This window comes from Mandrillus leucophaeus, unplaced genomic scaffold, assembly GCF_000951045.1.
Source record: "Mandrillus leucophaeus isolate KB7577 unplaced genomic scaffold, Mleu.le_1.0 Scaffold348, whole genome shotgun sequence".
Lineage (NCBI taxonomy): Eukaryota > Metazoa > Chordata > Mammalia > Primates > Cercopithecidae > Mandrillus > Mandrillus leucophaeus.
The window spans coordinates 2071437-2091635 of NW_012103676.1; the positions used below are offsets into that span (position 1 = coordinate 2071437).

Here is a 20199-nt window from a genome sequence, read left to right on the forward strand (position 1 = left end):
GGCTGGATCCAACAGCAGCAGTACAAAGAGACAAGGAAACGGGCTCTTTGGTTACCCATCTTATAAGGACCAGGGATTTTAAAAATGGGCTCCCGGAATTTGTGGGTTTCCCCCCTCTTTCTTTTCCTCCTTTCCTGCTTGTGTTCTCTTTCTGACTTTGTAGGAGCTCAAAAAATACGTCAACACACATGGGGAGGGAGGGAGGGAGAGATGGATGGATGGATGGATGGATGGATGGATGGATGGACGGACGGATGGATGGCAGGCGAAGGGTGCCTTCACTCTCCAAAAACTCACATCAGAGTGGAGAGTTTGGTATAGACACAGTGACTTACAATCTATATTGGCAAGGGAATCAGGAGGGTTAAACCAAGGGCTGGAGAAACCAAAGGAAGGAGAATCAGAGAGGCTTCTCAGGGGAGGAGGCGCTGGAGCTGTGCTGATGCATTAAGAGAAAGAAAGGGTACTTCCTGCAGGCGGATGGGCAGGTGTACGTGCATCTAGGTAGCCCTGTCTCAATCTCACTGGGTAGGCAATGCAAGGCCAGCCCAGGAGAATGATGCCAGAAGGCAGTGGCTGCCTGTCCTGCTTGCCCCCATCTAGTACCTCTGCCCTTTTATTCTGTTCCGTGAATACCCCAAATCTGCTTGGGCCTCAGATACTTGGTACTGGCTCTTCCCTCTCCTGGAGGATCCCCTAACTCTTCCCCACACTGGCTCTGCAACTTCCAGGATTCGGCTGAAATGCCAGCCTTTCCTGACCTCCCAAAAGACACACACACACACACACACACACACACAGAGATAGACACAAATGCACGCACACACACACGCACATACACACACCACTCTCCATCACAGTACACCGTTTTATTGTCTTCAGAACTCACACTCTGAAATCTCCTAGTTCATATATTTACTGACTTATCATCAGCGTCTCCCAAAGCATGTCAGCTCCATGAAGATAGAAACCCTGTCTCCTTGTTTCCAGCTCTGTCTCAGGCCCCTGAGGTGGCGCCGGGAGTAGGTACTCAGTAAATGGAATCAGGGCAAGGGCCGAATCAAATGTTCTCAAGGGCTAGGAAGGAAGGGTCCCAAGGGAGCTGAGATCCCGCCTCTGTCTCAGAGAGCCCTCCCTCTGGCTGGGTACCAGGACCCAGCCTGGCAGAGCCCGGCTCACCCCATCGGAAGGGCTCCGGGTTGCTTGTTAGAATACCTAGCTCTGCTTTTAATCAATTGTAATCATTTAGCTGGGAGCAGCATGATTAGGCACACACAAGCAAACAGCGTGAGCTAATCCTTTAAATGCGCCGGCTCAACGCTGGGCTGGCCGCTTTGCCACCGCGGGCCCGGTTCACAGAATCGCTTCCTGCAGTCCCTGGCTTTGTCAATGAGGGAGTCAAAATTCCAGGGCGTGGCGCTGGTCCAACATCCCAAAACTGGCTTCATCAAGGACAGGTGCATGTGTGTGTGCACACAAACACGCGCTGCGAACTCTGACGTGCCCTGGCAGGCAGTGCCCTGCAGCTCTGAGATCCCAGAAGTTCTGTGTCTAAAAAGACATCTCTCTAGTTCAAGTTCTATTCCCCCATGATAGGACCAAGCAAGTCACAAAGGGGAGAAAGGTGGCAGCACCAGGAGCCTGAGGTCTTAGGAAGTCCCTGTCTCCATGATGACAACGAATCCTTTCTCTCCCCAAGCCCGGCCTAAGCCAAACCCATCCTGATGCTCATTTGCAAGCAACAGGGTTTGCACAGTCCTAGCCTCGAGCTGCAGCCTGGCAAATGCGGCCATGCACATCCCTGGCCCCGTGTGCACAGGCCCCATGGTGTTCCCACCTGGGCTCACCCAGGAGCAATTTTTTTTGCATCCCCTGTTACTGCTACTTGTGCTACCTGCTTGGCCCAACTACTAAAATAGTTTCTGGGTCCCCTGACAACGAAAGCTTTTTATAGTTCAGCACTGCAGGCCTCATTTAAATCTATTAGCTCATATAAATGGCAATTTATTTAAACTTTGGAGGGTTTCTGTTTGCCTTGGTGGCAAAGACAATTCAGCTTTATATGTGGCTCTGCCATTTGCAAATGACCCTGGGCAAACTACTTAACTTCTCAGAGCCTTAGTTTCTGTATCTGTAAAGGGGGATAAGAGTACCTTGTTTATAGGGCTGTGCTGACACAATCCATGCAAAATGCTTAGAACAGAGCTTGGCCCACAGCACAGACCTAGGGCCCAGGGGTGAAGGCTGTGAGAGTTGTCTCTTGTACAATTTCAGGGGAGCTTGTCCACTGTCTAAGTCCAGCCCTGTATGGCTGGTAAGCCGCACATGACCCTCATGCATGCATCCCCGCAGTGAGGATGAAGAACAGGAAGCAGCAAGGCTGTTAGGATGGGGAGATGGAGGCATCATCCGTGCCCAGTGTCTGTGGGCACAGAGGTGCCCATGGGGATGCAGAGACAGCTGGGCTGGTGGGCAGAGGCTGCCCCTCCCCTCAGGTTGGCTAACCGCTGGCATGGGGCCGATAGGGCCCCAGGCTTTCATCTGCTGAGGCCTGAGGCTGGGAATGCAAGGCCAACAGCTCTGACATTTGCAGGCTGTCCTGCACCCCCAGTCAAATCTACATACCACCCTTCATGGTGCCCGGACATGGCTCAGAAATAGAGGGTCCTAAGAAAAGAGCCCAGGCCAAAGGCGCTCAGAGAAGTAGAGGAAGGGGGACCCGAAGCCCCGGCCCTCTGACCCCCATTCCATGCCCTTTATGCCCCGTCTCACTGCCCTGGGCACCTGGCTCCTCCCCATGCCCCAGTGTGGGGTCTCCTGTGCCCACAGCCCTGAGGCTTGGTGGGATACCACACAAGGAAGGACTTGGAGTCTCACTTTGTTCAAACTCAGGCTAGAAATCATGAACACAGAGCAAACTCCAAGGGGAGGGAACCCCCAAAGCCATCTGATCCTCAAACTGCCCAGACGTCAATGTCAGTAATAACAGGCAGCGTTTGCTATGTGCTCTGTGTGCCAGCCACTGTGCCTAGGGCCTTTTGCAGCTGAACTCTTAAGTAGGAACTACTCACACCCCTGCCTTACAGATAAGGAAACTGAGGCTTACAGCTGGTGCATGACAGAGCAAGGTTTTAAATACGGAGCTGCCCTCACAAAGACCCGGCCACTCCCTGCTTCACTCTTGGCAGCATTTCAGACACCATGCATTGTTTGTGCACTTCTATCAACAGGGACCTCAGCACTTTCCATTTCTAGACAGTTTTCCCACATACTGCAAATGCACAGTGTCCATCCAGGTCATACACTCCTTCCCTGAACAGCACCCTGAACTTGCTGGTTTATATCGCATGGCTCTACCCCCGGCCACAGCTCACTGGAGCAGGGTGGACAGCTGACCCAGGCTCACCTATCAGATTCCCCTTTCCAGGGATCTAGCACCTGTTGCCTGAGGGCTGGCTGCCACCACTGTCACTATCTCTGGGGTTTCCTGGGTGTTCCTTCTGGCTACCCATGTCACCAATCCTCACACTAAATCCTCTCTGTTAAGCTACCTAGGGTGTCTGTCTTAGCAGAATTGACAGGAGCTGTGGAACCTTGACCACCTTCCTCCTTGTGCAGAGGAGTCTGGAAAGTCAGGCTGTAGAGAGAACAATAAAAGCCAGAAAGAGGCAGAAGGCAGGGACCAGGCAGTCTTAGAGAAGACAGAGCGTTGCTGCCTTATTTAAGTGACACTTGGCTCTGGGAACAGGGCTGCCAAAAACCCAACACTGCTTCCTGCTCTTGGCATCCAAAATCCATCCATGTCCCTACAGCTTAATTTCCCTTCTAACTTGAGCCAGGTCCAGAGAGTGATGCCTGAGCCATGACTATCGAAGACCAAAACCCCTGTTCTGAGTTGGTGCCCACTGCCAAAATTCTTGGGACCACCTGAAGCAGGGAGAACCCCTCCAGGACCCAGAGTTCTTAAAATGCTCGAAGACAACTGTCCCTGCATTTCTTCTGCAACCCATCCAAGTCTTCTCCTGGTTAAACAGACACAGGACAGACTCCTCGAGGTCAGACTGGATCCCCTACTGCCTGGGTTTTCAGGGTGTGGGGTGAGCGTGGGCAAGTGTATATGTGGGCGGGGGTACAGGTATATGGACCAACCTTAGTCTCCCCTATTTCTTTCTTTTTTTCATGCTTTCGGTCATAGGATTTATTTTGTTTTGTGAGATTGAAAGCTTTAAGCTATAACAAAATGAGAGAAAACTTTGTTTTTTTTCATTGTTAGATCAGGCCAGTTAATGGTGAGTTTCTTGGTAATATCCTTTCTCCACCCTGTGGCTTCGATGTTATCACTTGGGCTACTTTAACTCTGTGACTGGTTGTTGTTACTACTGCTGTCTTCTGAGATAGATCTGCTGCTTACTGTTCCCGCTTTGCTCCAAAATCTCTTCATTTTATTCCATTTAAGACTAACAATAGCAATTAAAATGAGCAAAGGTAAAAAAAAAATGTAGAAGCTGAGAAAAAGACCATTGTTTTTAGGAGCAGCACGTCGTTTTGGAAACAAGGGTACACTGTTTTCTACCATAAGCCAAAATCCATCATCGACACTTCCTCCTGGTGATGATATCGCCGGCTCACAATCTGGAGGAGCGTAACCAGGATCACACTGACAATGGAAAAGTTCCTTGCAAGCCCCATTCTCTCCGCAATTTGTGTTATATCTTGTTATATTTATGTCACTAAGATATTTGCATCCTCAGAATCTACATACCCTGTGTTGACCACATGCAGTTATAGCTTCTGCATAGATCCCTAATTGTTTTGAACCATTTCTTGCATGTGCAGACAAACACACATGACCCCCAAGGTAACTATATTGTATATCAAAGTCTGTCACTGGTACTGGTTCTGAATGTGTCCAGTCCACAAAGAACATCATAAAAATGACAACGAGAACCACAGTTTCCAAATTTGTCATTTAGAAAATTCACTTTTTCTGTACACAGAACACTAGCAGACTTAGAAAATTTTCCAAATAACTGTGCACACTGTCTATCTCTATCTCTGCACACTCCTATAAAGCAATATCTAGTCATATTACTGCCGTATTCTATATCAGCAGCTTTCACATCAGGTACACAAAACTCAGATGTTCCATTGCAAAAAAAAAAAAAGTCTCCCCTATTTCCCTGTTTCTTCCCCCCAACTCTGACCTGCAGCCACTGACAACTACTGGTCTGTTTTCTATTGTGATATATTTTTGCCTTTTTCCAGAATGTCATGTCAATAAAACCATACAGCATGGAACCTTTTGAGTTTGGCTTTTGTCATGTGGCATTTGAGATTTATCCATTGGGCCAGGGACAGTGGCTCACACCTGTAATTCCAACACTCTGGGAAGCCAAGGCAGGAGGATTGCTTGAGCCCAGGAGTTTGAGACCAGCCTGGGCAATATCGTGAGACCCCATCTCTAAAAATAAAAGCTAAAGTTAAAAAATTAGCTGGGTGTGGTGGTGTGTACCTACAGTCCCAGCTACTCAGGAAGCTGAGGTGAAAGGACGACATGAGCCCTGGAGGTTGAGGCTGCAGTGAGCCATGATCACACTCCTGCACTCCAGCCTAGGTGACAGGGCCAGACCCTGTCACTTAAAAAAAAAAACAAAAACAACAACAACAAAAAACAAGATTCATTCACATTGTTATATGTATCTGCAGTTGTATTTTACTGCTGAGAATGTACACATGACCTGTATGAATGTAACATATGACCCCATCTGTTACCCATCCTCCAAATAAGGGATAACGAGGGGGCCTCCAGTTTGGAGCCATGACAAAGCTGCTATCGTCATTCATGTAGAGGTATTGGTGTGAGTGTAAACTTTCCTTTTTCTTGGGTAAACACTAAGAGTGGGATTACTGGGTCTTATGGTAAATGAACGTTCATAAGAAACTGACAAATATTTTATCACATGGCCGTACCATCTCGCACTGCCACCGGTAATGTGTGAGAGTTCCGATCCCATCCTCACCAACTCTCAGCATTGTAAGTTTTTCGTTTACGTGGGTGGCATCAGGCTATGGTTTTCACTTGCCCTTCCCTAATGACTAATGATGTTCATTTTCTTTGGAGAGACAACTGCCAGAAGATTTTTACTCTTTTTTTGGTTGTTCCGTGTCCCCTCTCATTATGGAGTTTTGAGAGTTCTTTATATAGTCTGGATACAAGTGCTTTATTCGATATGTGATTTGCAAATATTTTTGCCCAATCTGTGACTTTTCTTTCTCTTAACCACGTCTTTCAAAAGCAAACCTCTTATATTTTGATTCAGGGTGTAAATCAGATAATATCTGTCCTCTGCTTGGTTTCCCATGACAATAGAGACAAAATCCAAAGTCCTTCACTGTCCTGAAAACCTTGCCATGATCTGGGCTCCATTGCCTCTGCCCCAATTCACTATGCTTCAGCCGCACTCTGCCTTCTGTCATCCTAGCCGTGGTAGCCAATGGCCACAGGGCCTTTGCACTCACAGCTCTCTTCCACACAATCCTGCCTTCATGCCATCGGGCCTCAGCTTGCATGCCACCTCCTCAGGGAGGCCTTCCCCGACCACACTTACCAAGGAATGTTGGACTTCACTCCCCCAGCATGCTCTAGCCCATTATCTGGTTTTATTTTTTTCATGTCATTGGCTCTTACTGGAAAGTGCTCATCAATCTCCTAGAATGGGGACCTCATGGGTATTTCTTCATCTTTCGCCACTGTTTTCTCAGGTGCTAGAAACAGGGCCTGGCACATCATGGGACCTCCACATACTTGCTTCAAACAAATGAATAGGAAAGCTAGTTCCCTCTCATGTTCCTAATCATTCTATTGTAAATTTGCAACAGTTGGTCCAAACTCCTTTAAATTAATCTCAGTCTTTTGGGCAGAGCCCTCCGAACTTGGAATCAAAGAGGACTCACACCTCCCTCATACTGGCAACCGTGCTCCTGTTAAAGCGTCCTAAGAAAACACTACGTTTGGTGGGAGACGTGTCAATATTGACAGAGACCAAGCCTGTCATGATTTAATTCTACCTCCTATACTTCTATTCCTGCAGCAGCACTTCCTGGTCCTACAGTGAGCTCAATCCTAAGCCTAGAATCTTCTCAAGCCCTCTCAGCCCATAGTCCCTTGTGCCTGCAAATACTAGGGTCCCGGAATTTCCGTGCATGACCTCAAACTAAACATGGCCACAAGAAACCAGCAAGGGTAGAACTCTAGCTGGCCTTGCCTCCCACTGCCCCACCCAAACCCCCAGCTCGTTCCAAGAAACAGCACACTTGCCTGTTCCACCCAACCAGGGCTTTCCAGCTCCAGCTTCTGTGTAGGGACAACGAACACTCCAATGCCTGAAAAACCCTCCTCTCAAAAACCAGAAAATTGCTATTCAAGTTACTTAACGAGAGCTATTATTTGCATAGATTTGGCGTTGCCACAACACTTCCATATTTAAACGGTCTATAATTAAAATCATTAATTGCAGAAAATAGTGACTCGTTAAGGCTGTAATTTAGCGGTTTCTCAGTATTTGAGGATCTGACTTAAAGGTTAATGGGATGACCCAGGAAACCACCAGCTGACATGAACCATTCTCAGGTGAAGTGTGGCCCACAGCTCGAGATAGGTGGGATCGAAGCGAGATCCAGATTGAAAGCAGCAGCTTCCCACCACCTCTGCGCTTATGAGCTAGGCGCCCAGCCTGGTGACACTGATGAAGCTCAAAAACGTCAGGATGGGAAACCTTCTCTGGGAATAATCTTAAGGCCAACAGAGAAGAGACCTCTTGGCATTTGGGACAATACAGGGGAGCCAGGCAGGAGCTGAGCAAGTCCGAAGTGTAAATAAATCGTAGTTTATATGCACCAATGGGTTTAAAGGAGGCCTGACCTGTTGGACTATAGAAAGCTTCCTCTCTCAGGGGACCCAGGCCTATTTTGATAGCTGAGCCATGCAGGTAAGGCAGGTAGGATAAGGCGGCTGCATGGACTGCACTTGGGAAAGGGTGCACATCCAGCACACGAGCAGGGAGGCTTCCTGGATGGCACCAACACCCCACACATCCTAAGCACAGCGACATCGGCTCAGTTAGTGGATCAATGGGGAGACAGCAGTGGCATGGTCACGTTCACTAGCTCAGTGGTGGCCTTTTGGAAGTGGAACCCCCTCTCTGGGCCGGGTCTGTATAATTGGTTTCATAACTCTATCCCACACTGTGACAATGGGATAAAGGCCTCATGTACAATACACATATTTATGAGCACCCTAAGCATGAAAAGAAACAGGCTTTCCGCCACACCAGCTGGATGCTCCTCGGGGCCAGCCCTGAGCTCAGCCTGCCCAGCCCTGGCATGGGGCCAGCCTATGGAAACAGGACTTGACCATCGAATGGTGAATCCCGCCGGCCCCCACATCCTCCAAGGGCCTGTTTGCATGTCCTCCAGGCAACAGCCACCAACAGCTGTGCAGACAGGCAGGCCCAGGCCTGGCAGTGTGGGTGGGCCGCAGCACAGTAAGAAGAGGGCCCCCTACAACAGGCCACAGCTGTGCCCCTCTAACCCCAGAGACGGGGGCACCACTGTGGTCATTCAAGTGACTCTGCACAGGGTGAGTGGCCCCAGCCTTGTAACCCGGGTGGCTTGGAGACTGCTGCATGCAGGTGCGGCAGTGGCATGGGGATGAGGGAGGGAGCTGCTGGGTGTGGGGGGTCTGTCCTGGGGGGCCAAACTGGTGTGTGTGAGTCCTTAGGGCTCCCTTCTCCTTCCAGGCAGCGGGTGGAATTCCCTGCTTCACCTACTCGGAGGTTGGGCATGCCCGCGGGGATCACTCCAGCCAATACAATGTGAGAGAAGGTGGCAGGCATCATTTCTGAGGGGAAACTTGAAGAGCTGGTGCAGAGGTCACCATCTCCCTCTTCTCTCTGCCTCAGTGACTACGGAAACGGGGACGCACATGGACCCTCCGTGGGCCCAGGTCACTGAGTAATATCATGAACAGAGTCCCTTCCCCATCACCTGCTTGGCTATGTCACGGGCAACAAATAAACCTTTTGTTGAGGACAGAGAGACCAAGAGGACGTTTGTTATTGCAGCCTAACCTACCTGTATCCTTCCCGACGGGCCCATTCTTGGTACGTGACATTTCGGCATGTCCGTCTGCGTGTACGTGTGATCTATCTGTGGACATGAATGTGGTCCTTCTTTTGGGGGTGCAGTGTTGTGCTGCATGTGTGTGGTATTCCGCAGTGTGGGTGCTGTGTTACTCTTTGTAAGTGACATCTCTGGGCATAGGCACTGCGATAGGAACTGTGTGTATGCACCTTCCCTTTGCGTGTGTGATGCTACAGTCCAGGTACAGTGAATGTGAGATTTTTCTCTGTGTGTGTGCTGTATTTCTGGTGGGCATGTGATCTCTCCAGTGTTACAAGAATTTTTTGCAAAATCCAGTGGGAGAGAAAGCAGTTTCACTTGGGCACAGATCTTGCTCCTTGGAAAAACCAGTAACAGGTGAGAAGGGGCCCCATGGGATTCCAAGGGAGGCAGCTGGGAATGCCTGGGAAGACCGTCGCAGCAGCTTCCTTTCCCAAGGTCCCCTCAGCTACCACAGGCTGGGGATGAGGATGCAAGGAAGTTGGCTGAGGCCCCTGTCCCTTGCCTGAGGGCCACATTGGTCTCAGGACCTCTGGTGACTGCCTCCAATTTGGGGCAATTGGGCACCACTACTCTTACTTTTCTGGCTTTTCTGGGCAAAGCTGGAGGCTCCAAAGCCCCAGAGCTAATTTCTGTCCCCACACAGCCCCAGGACCCAGCCACAAAGACATCATGAGCTACTAGCCACAGAACCAAACTCAGTCAAATATCATTTTACAATAGAGGCAGGGAAATGGAATCCCCAAGAGCAGACAGGACTTGCCACGAAACACCTCAAATGTAAGCTTCTGACTCCTGCTCTGGGTTAGCTGGTGGCAGTTGGTTCTTTTGAGAACGCTGGGCCGGCAGAGGCCAGGGGGCTGACACTCCATGCCTGCCAGCCAGGAGGTCAGTCCCTGATTGCAGACCTGCCAGCATAAGACGCCACCATCTTGCCTTAACCCTGAGACCCTCGGTGCTGAGAGGGGAACCGAGGACCATCAGGCGGTGTGGTACAGCGGATGTGGGCACCCACCTGCAGCTCAGTCTGGAAGAAGAACTTCTGAGGGCACTGCGAGCAGTCGTAGATCTTGTCCTCCTGCCCGTGCACGGCAAAGATGTGCTGCTGCAACTTGTTGGCCTGGACAAAGACTAGACACAGACACGGCTGTCAGGGCCAAGCTCAGGACACCAGTCCAGCCCTTTGCGGCAGCTGCCCCCGACAACACTCGCAGGCAGGGATCACTGTGGTGTAGGCACAGTCAGCCAAATAGTGGGCTACTGGGAGCATTCTTAGCACCTACTAGAGGAGGCTCGAGTTCGATAAGCTGAGCTCTGGTACTTAGTGGCTGTGCAACCTTGGGTAAGTCACTTAACCTCTCTGGGCTCCATTTCCTCACTCAAAAAATGAAGATTATAGTATGTCCCTGGCTGGTGGCTGGGAGGATCAAATGGGTTAATACTGATAAAGTGCTTAAAAGATGGCCTGCCACAGACAAATGAATGCTGTCCTCCTCATCCCCGTCATCAACAGCCAGACACCTACAGGGGCGAGCTCCTTGAACCTCTCCCAGGCCTGTAGGACAGATGCTATTATCCCCATTTTATACAAGAGAAAAATGAAGTGCCAGGAATGTTAAATGGCTTGTCCAAGGTCCCACCACTAGCAAGTGGCAGAGCCTAGACTTGAATTAAATAAGCTCAGCACAGGGTCTTGTACAAGAAGTTGCTCAACCAACACAAATTCCCACTTTTATTGTTGTCAGCATCTTTGGGCCCCCACACAGAGGCCCCCGTGTCCTGGGTCGGCAGACGGGCAGCTGGGGCCCCTCAGTGCCAGCCTCAGAGTGTGACAGTGACAGATGGGTGGGGGCTCCTGAGATGAGGGGGAAGAAGGCATCAGGGTGCTCAGGGACTCTTGGGAGCCCCAGGGGTGTGTGTTTGGGGGATTTGCCCCAGATTGGATACCCCTGGGCCTGGCATGGAGCAGGTCTAGCCCCGGCTTCCCGGTGGCAGGAGTCCCGAGGTGGCCCCGGCCCTGGGCGCACACAGGAGGCGGCCCAGAGCAGCTGTGTGTCTGGGAGGTGAGCACTTCAGAGATACCCTCCCGCCAGGCGTCCTCCCCAGGGTGGGCTTCCTGCCGTGGCAGACAGCAGATGTCGGGGGAGGCAGGGAAGGCCAGGCTCTCCCACGCACACCGGCTGCCATCTGGGCAGCAGGAGGGGGCCGGCAGAGCCCCTGAGACTTGCCTCGGGCTGGGACAGACATTCGCCTGGGCCGGCAGCCAGTCCGGGGGCTGGGGACTTGGCCGGCAGAGCTGCCCTTGACCCCTGCATCCTGGAGCACGGATGGGAGCTAGGTAGGCCAGGGAAGAGGGGAACCAGGAGTATGTGAAGCTGGGAGCCCCAGCAGAGCTGAATAGAGCTCAAGGCTCAGGGAGACAAACACAGGGCCTGGGAGGGGAAAACTGCAGCACAGGGTTGAGGCTGGGTTGGACAAAGGGCTTCTAGCCACTGTGTGCAGAGGGCGAGGAGAGGGTGCCAACCAGCCTGTTGATGAGGAGAGGCCAGAGAGCACTGAAGGAAGGCTTGTGTCAGCTCTGAACTGAGGGACGTGGGGCAAAGGGCCTGTTAATCCCTCAGGGTATCCCCCATGGAGTCCTGGACTATAATAGGTCTGCCAAGGAAAGAGGAAGAGCACACGCTGGGATCTCCGCAACAACAGGGCAGGGCTCCTGCATCCATTTCTCTCCCCCGAGGGACACACGCTGGGTACCTTACCTGTGAAACACACAGGGCATTTGAAGGTGCCGCCCATGCCCTCGAAGCTGTGCTCAATGAGGTGACAGAGGAGCTTGGCCGGGGAGTCGAACATCTGGTTGCACAGCTTACACTCGTGGTTGATGCCTTCCTCTGAAAGGAAAACCCATGACCAGTCAGTGACCAGGATGCCATGTCCCCCAGACAGGTGCCCACAAGGCCTCCCATAGACCCCAGGGCTAATCCCCCTCCAATCCCCAGCACCAGGCTTGGTGAGGGGACCGCAGACACCAAGACTCATCCTGGCTCCACATGGCCTCACCCCTAGAGGCTTGCAGACCCCAGAGGACCGGCTCCAAATATCTGGCCCTTGGAGGTGCCATTTGCTGTGATTTCTCCTGCTGATCAAGCAGCCAGGTGTGCAGGCCATGGTCAACAGCGTTAGTCCCAAGACTGGGTCACTGTGCAGAGGCACCCAACTTGAGGCACCAGATGGAGAAGGTGGTACAACCAGGATTTTTAAAATTCCAATCAAATATTTATTGAGCATGTACTACGTGCCAGGAACTTTGCTCTAAGGATTCTTTAGGCAACTAAACAAATCATGTCTGCCCCCATTCTGGTGGTGGGGTAGACAGATGATAAACAAAATCATCAGCACATAATGCAGTGTTAGGAAGTGATGTGAATACGTGGAGAGCACTCTAGGAGAGGGGTGGGGACAGGGCCCTGAGGTGGGTCCACGCCGTGCTGGGCGGGCTTAAAGCCCAGCATGGGAACAGAGTGCCTGAGCTCGGAGGGCCAGGAGTGAGGTCAGAGAGGCCACAGGGATGCACAAGAAGGGTCTTGTCAGCCCCTGGAGCACTTTGGAATTTTACTTCGAAAGTGACGGGCAGCACAGAAGATATTGCACCAAACGCTCTTTTTATCTGCTTTTCTTTTAAACAAATGGTCTATGCAGTGGATGATGGACAATGGGCAAACTTGCCATCCTGCTTCAGATCAGAACACAGCTCCTTCATCACCCCACCTGGGAGCCGCTGAGACCCCAAACCTTCACCCAAAGGCGCCAGAGGACACACAGCGCCTGAGCACCAGCCTTGCCAGCGTCGAGGAGGCTCAGAGCCCTGGTGTCCTCGCCCACAATCGAGCAGCACCAGGGTCAAATCCTGGCTCCTCAGCTCCACACAGCATGCTGTGGGCACCAGCTCATGTGCAGTAAGATGGGGACAACATGTCCTCCCTGCCTCACAGGCTGCAAGAGGACAGAGGGGCCCAGGGGTCAGTGGTGGGGATGGGGAATCCCCTGGTTTGAGTCTCACATCACCTGGGGTTGGAATCCGGCCCTGCCCCTTACTGGGTGATCTTAGACAAGTCACACAACCTCTCTGTACCTCAGTTTCCTCTGTCTGAAACACTCCATCACAGCTTTTCTCTTATAGTTGCTATGAGAATTAAATGAGCTAATACATGCACAGGGGTCTGGAACAGACCCTGGCACACAGCAAGTGCTCAATAAGTGTTTACTGCCTGGCATGTCAGTGTTGGTGAGAGTATTATCTGGGACAACCAAGGACACGGGTTCCCCTTTGGGCTCCCCCAGGGAACCAGCCTCACTGAAGGCGCCAGGTGCTCTGATTTGCCCTTAAAGGCAAGAATTAGGTAGCAGAGGGGTTCTGCCGGTGGCAAGACATGAACACAGATGGGCTGAGGCTTCTGGCGAGTCCCTGGGTCCCCAGGCCCTGGCAGGGGCTGGCAGAGACAGCAGGCATTCCCCCTGGCCCAGCCATCCCCCGCACCCCCGGGCACCCCACTGCAGAGGCACACACACACACGTGCACACACAGGTGGGCCTGCCCCACATAGCCCACTGGCTGGAATCTACCGGGTGTTTGTCATGCCCCTGGAGCCCTGGCAATTAGGCCACATACACCCGACAGAGACTCAAACAGATCTTCCATTTATACTAGCGGAACAGGAATTCATTGACAAGTTTTGGGACACAGGGCAGGCTCAGCACGCTCGCCCTGCAGGTCCCTTGCACGTCCTCCGCCTCCCTTGGAGACTTTCATCATAATTAGAGATGGCCTCCAGTGTGGGGGGGCTGCCTCGAAAGACCCTCCAATGCATCCCCTGCCCCCTGCACAAACCACCTTGCCCAGTGCCTGGCACAGGGTGTAGGATCAAGGACTGAAAGAGACTCCATCCTTAAATGTGACCTTATTAGAATGAGGACATCCCTTGGACATTAAGGAGGGAGGGGGTATGTGAAGTTGACAACTGTGCAGAGTTTTCTGTAAGATTAGTTTATAACATATTTCAATCTCAGAAATAAGCCAGCTTGCTTGGAAAACTGCACTTCTGGGAAGAAGAAATGGGTTCAGAGAATTAGACCATTTACTCAAGTAACACAGCCAGATGCGGGTGGTGCAGAAGAGGATACAAAACCATTCCTATATGCATGTACCCCCGCCACCGTACACCACCTCCAGGCAGCCTTCCCTGACTTGTACCCCGCCACCGTACACCACCTCCAGGCAACCTGCCCTGACTATTCCAGTTCATGAGCACACACGCACACACGCACACACGACTATCCCCTCACTGGGCACAATGACCCTTGATTCATGTAACCATGTGAGTTTTTCTGACCCTGGCAATTAGGCAATGGGCATGGATGATGTTTTCTCCTCCTGTGGCTTGAAAAGCATCAGGCCCCTCCTGGGCTCACCTGAGGGAGGGGCTTGGACATACTCACAGAGGAGAGACACCCCCAGGCTGGGCCCTCTCTCCCTGCCCAGCTGGGGGCTCTGGGGGCTGAGATGGCAAAGAGGATTTACTGCCAAGGGGGGGTCTTTAGCCACTTGGCTGTGAATGGCGGCGTGCCCATCTGATACACAAACACCGAGAGGACAAAGAAGCCTCCTGCAACTTATAAATCAGAGAAATCATGTCTGACAGTCACTTTCCGTTCTCCGAGTGCCGAGCAATTCATCAGCCGGTCCCCCCTGATTCATAACTGCAGCTACACCCAGCGCCCACGTTCATAAATATGTGCACAGTCAGGCAGCCCTGGAGCTGCAAGCCGTGCGGGGCCCGAACGGCTACCATTTAAGCAGATCACAGCCCCAAACCAGTGTCAAAGTAAGGTTCCAGGCTAATTAGATCAAGAGCCCAACAGACCACTGTGTATCTCGGGACCCTTTCCTCTCTCTCCCCCAAGTGTTTTAAGAGAGTCAAACCTGGGGAAAGAGGGGAGGAGAAATAAAACAAGCAAAAAGTGAAAGTGAAGGGAGGGGGTGGAATAAAGCCTGAGGGGTTCCCGCAGAGCTGGGACTCGCTTCCACTCAAGGCAAGACCTTTTGATTTGCAAATCTTTCTGAAGACGAGGCCTTCTCCCCACTGGAGGGGTTCGAGGTACTCCCTTGGGTGTCCATTACGTGTACCTCTGCCTATGAAACCATCCAGGAAAACAGGGGGAGGGCCGGGGAGGCGGAGAGGGCGGGGAGGGGCTGCCCTAGTTAGTGTGACAAACACTCCTTTGCGTGCTGGTGACCCAATGTGAGCCAGCCCATGGATATTGATAGAATTTGCTAGCACCATCACTCTCACCCCGCAGGCGCTGACAACCTCTCGTTCCATCCCAAGATGCAGGGTCCGCCGATAGCGGCACCCTCCGAGAATTACTTTCCTGAATTATATAAGATCGCATGGTGCTCGGCCGACACCTTGGAGCAGAATGACAAAGCTGTCTGGGAGCCCGCAGGCCCCTCCGCCCCGGCGTGGGGACTGGAGGATTTTGTGAGTTAAGACGCACGATCGCTTCCCTTCCTTTTCGGTGCCTTTTTTTTTTTTTTTAAAATAGCACATGACAGGCATCCATAAGAGAGACCCACACAACTCGAGTGAATTATGCAGCCCCGCTCATTTGTAAAGTGAAATGCAGATTTCACCTGCTGAAATTCAGATCTTGCCTCCTGTTCCCTCTAAGTCGAGGCTGGCACAAGGAAATCTATTGATTTATTATGATTTAAAAAAAATAAAAATAAATAAAAACCCAAACTGCCAAACAAACAACCCGCCAAGCACGAAAATCCCAAAGTCCCTGTCTCTCCTTTCTCCCTCCTCTGCTCAGGAATAATAAGCGTTAATTTTACACTTCATTTCTCAAAAAAATAATAGGATGTGCTTTTGCTTAAAACCAAGTCAGCCTGCTGGAACCTTTCAGGCTGAAACTGTGTCAGCCCAAAAGAGGAGCAGAGGGCTTTGTGGAAGAGCATCGTGCCGAGATGATAGCTCCCTGTAATGTCCCTGGTACCGACTTTTGTCTCCAAAAGCATTTGATCCCTGGCAGACACATACTTATTTCCATACGGGTCTTGGGGGAAGCCGGGAGGAGAGAGAACTGATTATCAGAATCCTGAAGGTGAAGCTCAGGTAGGCCCCACTGATGTCAAAGGCAGGCCTGGGCACACATTCGGAGGCCATAATTTGCTGCCTGGGAGGGAGAAGCGGCGGCTGCAGCGGGGTGTGGACGGAGCATTGTTCTCGGGCTCTGGCGCACTGAGCGTGACCTGCTCCAGCCACAATGGATGGTCCCTGCCTACCCCCTCTCTTAGCAGGAACCCCCCTCGGGAAAGCTGACCCCAGAGTGGCATCATTAATGCACACACCTGTCTAGGAGAGGACCAATGACTTCCGCCTGGTGTTGACAAGGGCACGACTAGCCACCTACATCCAGGACGTGGCAACGAAGGACACAAAAGCTAGAGCCGGAAACACTTGGGTTTGAGCCCCAGGTCCACCACTCACCTGCTGTGTAGACTGGAGTAAGTTACTTTGCCTCTCTGAGCTTCTGCTTCTCCCACTAGCAAACAGGCAGAGTCATTACAGGGCAGCCAAGCAGGCTTCTTCGGCCACAGGACATCTGCCCTTGCTGAGACCCCCAGACCATCCCACACTCCTTCCCTCACTTCACTCAGGGGTCTGCCTAAAGGACACCTCCTCAGAGAGGCCTTACTAGAGACCCCCAGCGAACACAGCACACGCCCCCATCCTTTCCAGCACCCGGCCCACCTTTAATTCCTGGACAGCGCTTACTACCACCTGGTATATTACAGGGTTCATTGTTTAACTAATTCATTCTCATTCCCTCCCTCCCTCCCTCCCTCCGGCACACAGAGTAACATAAACTCCATGAGGGCTGCTTTGCCCACTGCTGTGTCACCAGTGCCTAGAACAGGATCCGGCACCCAGGAGATGCTTGATGAGCAGGAAATGGGAGATTTATGTCAAGCACTTAGCACAGAGTTTGGGGGAGGGTGGGAGTGCTGGTAAATGCCATCACTATGCACCCATGGTCACCCCTAATCTCACATGACTTGGCTTGTAAAACCTCAACTCCAGTAACACTTTCTGGATCCCCACAGAACAACAGCCTGCTCCAAGACTGCGGGCATGGAGAGGCTCCCTCAGCTGACAGAAGAGGAAGGGACACTTAGAGAGACAGGGCCCCTAACAGGGATGTGGCAGGGCAGGGCGGGGCAGCAGCAGCCCTGCTGTTCACCCCCAGCAGCCCTCTCTGGCTTTAGAAAATTCAAGAAACAGCCACAAGACTTAAAACCTGGGACCCAGCAATCCACCCCTGCTCCCTGATCACCCAAAAAATCCGGGTGAGAAGGAAGACAGAACCGCCCTCTACATCTCCATGTTTGAGCCTGGGGGTCCCCTCGCCAGCACAAGCGCCGGTTGGCAACAGGGCTGGGGCTTTCCCTGAGGAAGGGGAGGAGGTAGCCCTGCATGTGACAGCATGGGTCAGTCCAGGCTGCACCTCCTCTCTCCAAGAGTGCGTCTGCAGGTGGAAGCAAGGCAGGGAATGCACAGGCTGCTTGGCTGAGCTGAGGCCCCTCCACTACCAGCCCCAGAAATAAACGCCCCAGAATGACATTCCACAGCACCAGGGGCTCAGCCTGTGGCCCGCATGCCTAGTATCAGGTCAAGTCCTTAGGTCCCGGGGCTCAGACACACACACTGCAAATGGGCGCCGCACATGGTCCTTGGAGAGAGGAAGCAAGGGAGTAGAGGTCCCAGCACTCATCCAGGCAAATCTTGCCAGGAGGCAAGAGGGTGAGGTGTGGTGACCCCAGGAGAGGACCCCTCTGACACCATCCCAATAGATAACCACAAATAGTGTGGAACAGGAGCTAGGAACCGGAGCTGGGAACCTGAGCTGGTGGGACACTCTGTCCTTTGTTTCCTGTAAGAAACAAAGACCCCTGGGGAAAAAGAGGAGGGCAGTTGATAATACCTGGGCAGCCAGATTGGGCCGTTTATCTATTGATCTGTCATTAAATGCCACGAGGAAATTAACCAGGCCAGGCTGAGGGGAAGGGGAGAGTGACATTTAGGCTGGGAGTCAACCAGGGTCATAGGAAAAATCAGGGTCTGAGGAGTGTCCCTTGTCAAAGGCTGGGCAAGAGCTGGGAGAAGGTGAGTGGTGATGAGGGATGGCCATGGGAGCCCCAACACCCCCAGCCCTGGCAGCCCACAGGAACTCACTTCCCTGCCAAGCAACCCTGGCAGCACCTGGGAGCTTGAGAGAAATGAAGAGTCTCAGGCCTGCCGCAGAGCTGCAGCATTTGAAAAGTGCCCCCATGTTTGGGGCATCCATTAACGTGTGAGAACCACTGACCACTATACAAGGGGCTTAGGGACGCTGATCTTGTTGGAATCCTGCTGCCCCAAAGCTGGTTTGGGAGCTGTCCCACTGCTTTGACCAATATTGTATGTGGAAGGATCTCTTAAAAGGCGGGAAGTTTTCTAGTCACTTTTTGTCCACATTTTGCAAAACACTGAAAAATCGTCAACAATGAAAAATAATTCCCTGTGGTTACTCCAGGGATGGAAATGAAGTGAGTATCTTTGAAGAGGCTGCTGGAGACTCTGAGGGTGGGTGGCTAACACTCCCCAAAACCATCCCTGCATCGCGGCCCTCCTGACCCCAAATGCCAGGGGCTCTCCACCCTTCGATGTCCTCGTCACTCAAGACCACTCAGCCATGGCTTGAAGGCACAGCCCACCACACTGCTCCCATTTGGGGCTCACATTTTCCTAATTAATGCTGGAGGATGGGCTGTGCCCTTCCTCCTCCCCCTGGGGGCACCTTCCCAGGCCGTTCTGCCCAGAAGGGACCCGTCCTATGGTCCCCCCTGTTTCACAAAGGCTTCTAAATGAGCTCTGGCAGCCTGACCGGGCCCCACGGGGGACCCAGAGCCTCTTCAAAACAGAGCCCTGACAATTAGGCAGTCTGAGTTTTGAAAGGCTTGGGATTGATGGTGTGGACAGTAAAAACATCACCTGGGGAGCTGGGTGTAGTCCTCCGAGGGTTGCCTGAGGTCAGTTGCCATGGCAACGGAGAATGAGCTCAACCTTGTAACTGACCCTTATCTTTTTTTGATCTGTGGGCCACTTGGGGCCAGGGCTTGAAATCAACTGGAAAATAATCTGGTCACATATCAGAAAGAAAACTATTTATACTTATTTACCCAGGTACCCACCAACGTCCCCCTTCGACAATGCTGTCGATGCCGCAATACACCGACATCACATGTGCAAAGAACGCTACCCGATGGCAGGAGGAAGGGGGAGACCGAATTCCCTATCTGGGTGGAATGTCAATTCCACACATGGGCCTGTAGGTGTGGGTGGGAAGGGTCACCCCCGCCCTGCAGCCCCGCCCTTCATCACTACCAACCACGGCAGACTCGACTCTCCTGCCTTCCAGCATCCGGTCCAGGCCCACCAAGCGAGGGCCTCTGTGATCTGCCCTCTTGCTTGCTATGCAGGCATGTTTCAGCCTGGCTTGATGACTAGGTTGCCTTCCTTGATTCCAGCGTCTGACAAGTCTCCCCTCTGCCAGAGGCTGGACAGAGAGGCCCGGTGGAAGTTCATCACTTTCTACACCTGGGGGTTGCAACGGGATTCAGGGAAGGAAGGCTGAGAAAAGAGGAGGACGGAGGCCTTCCTTCCTGGTCCCACACCCCAGGAAGGGCTGGGTGGCTCGACCACCCCAGCATTCACCCCAGGGTTTCCATGGCAAGGTCGGCCATCTGGCCAAAGCCCATCTCCAACACACTGCTCTCCTAAGTTATAAGTACTTTGCTCACTCTCTCCTTCTCCGAAACTCAAATCAGAAGACTCCAGATGGTTCCATTGACCAACTGCTCCCAAGAGCCAGGTCAGACGGATCTTAGCTAGGGATCAGTTAAGCTTGAGAATGATT

At 52.2% G+C, this 20199-nt stretch overlaps 1 protein-coding gene across 3 annotated transcripts in view; it reads right to left on the minus strand.

Moving 5' to 3' along the window:
- The window catches only part of ZNF423 (zinc finger protein 423), a 350099-nt gene that overhangs the window by 22589 nt on the left and 307311 nt on the right, over positions 1-20199 (minus strand). For all 3 annotated transcript variants that reach the window (XM_011989143.1, XM_011989144.1, XM_011989145.1), the window contains 2 exons: positions 11940-12071; positions 10196-10311 (listed from right to left, as the gene is read on the minus strand). In XM_011989143.1, coding sequence (XP_011844533.1) covers positions 10196-10311; positions 11940-12071 — 248 coding nt within the window. The remainder of the gene's footprint in view (positions 1-10195; positions 10312-11939; positions 12072-20199) is intronic.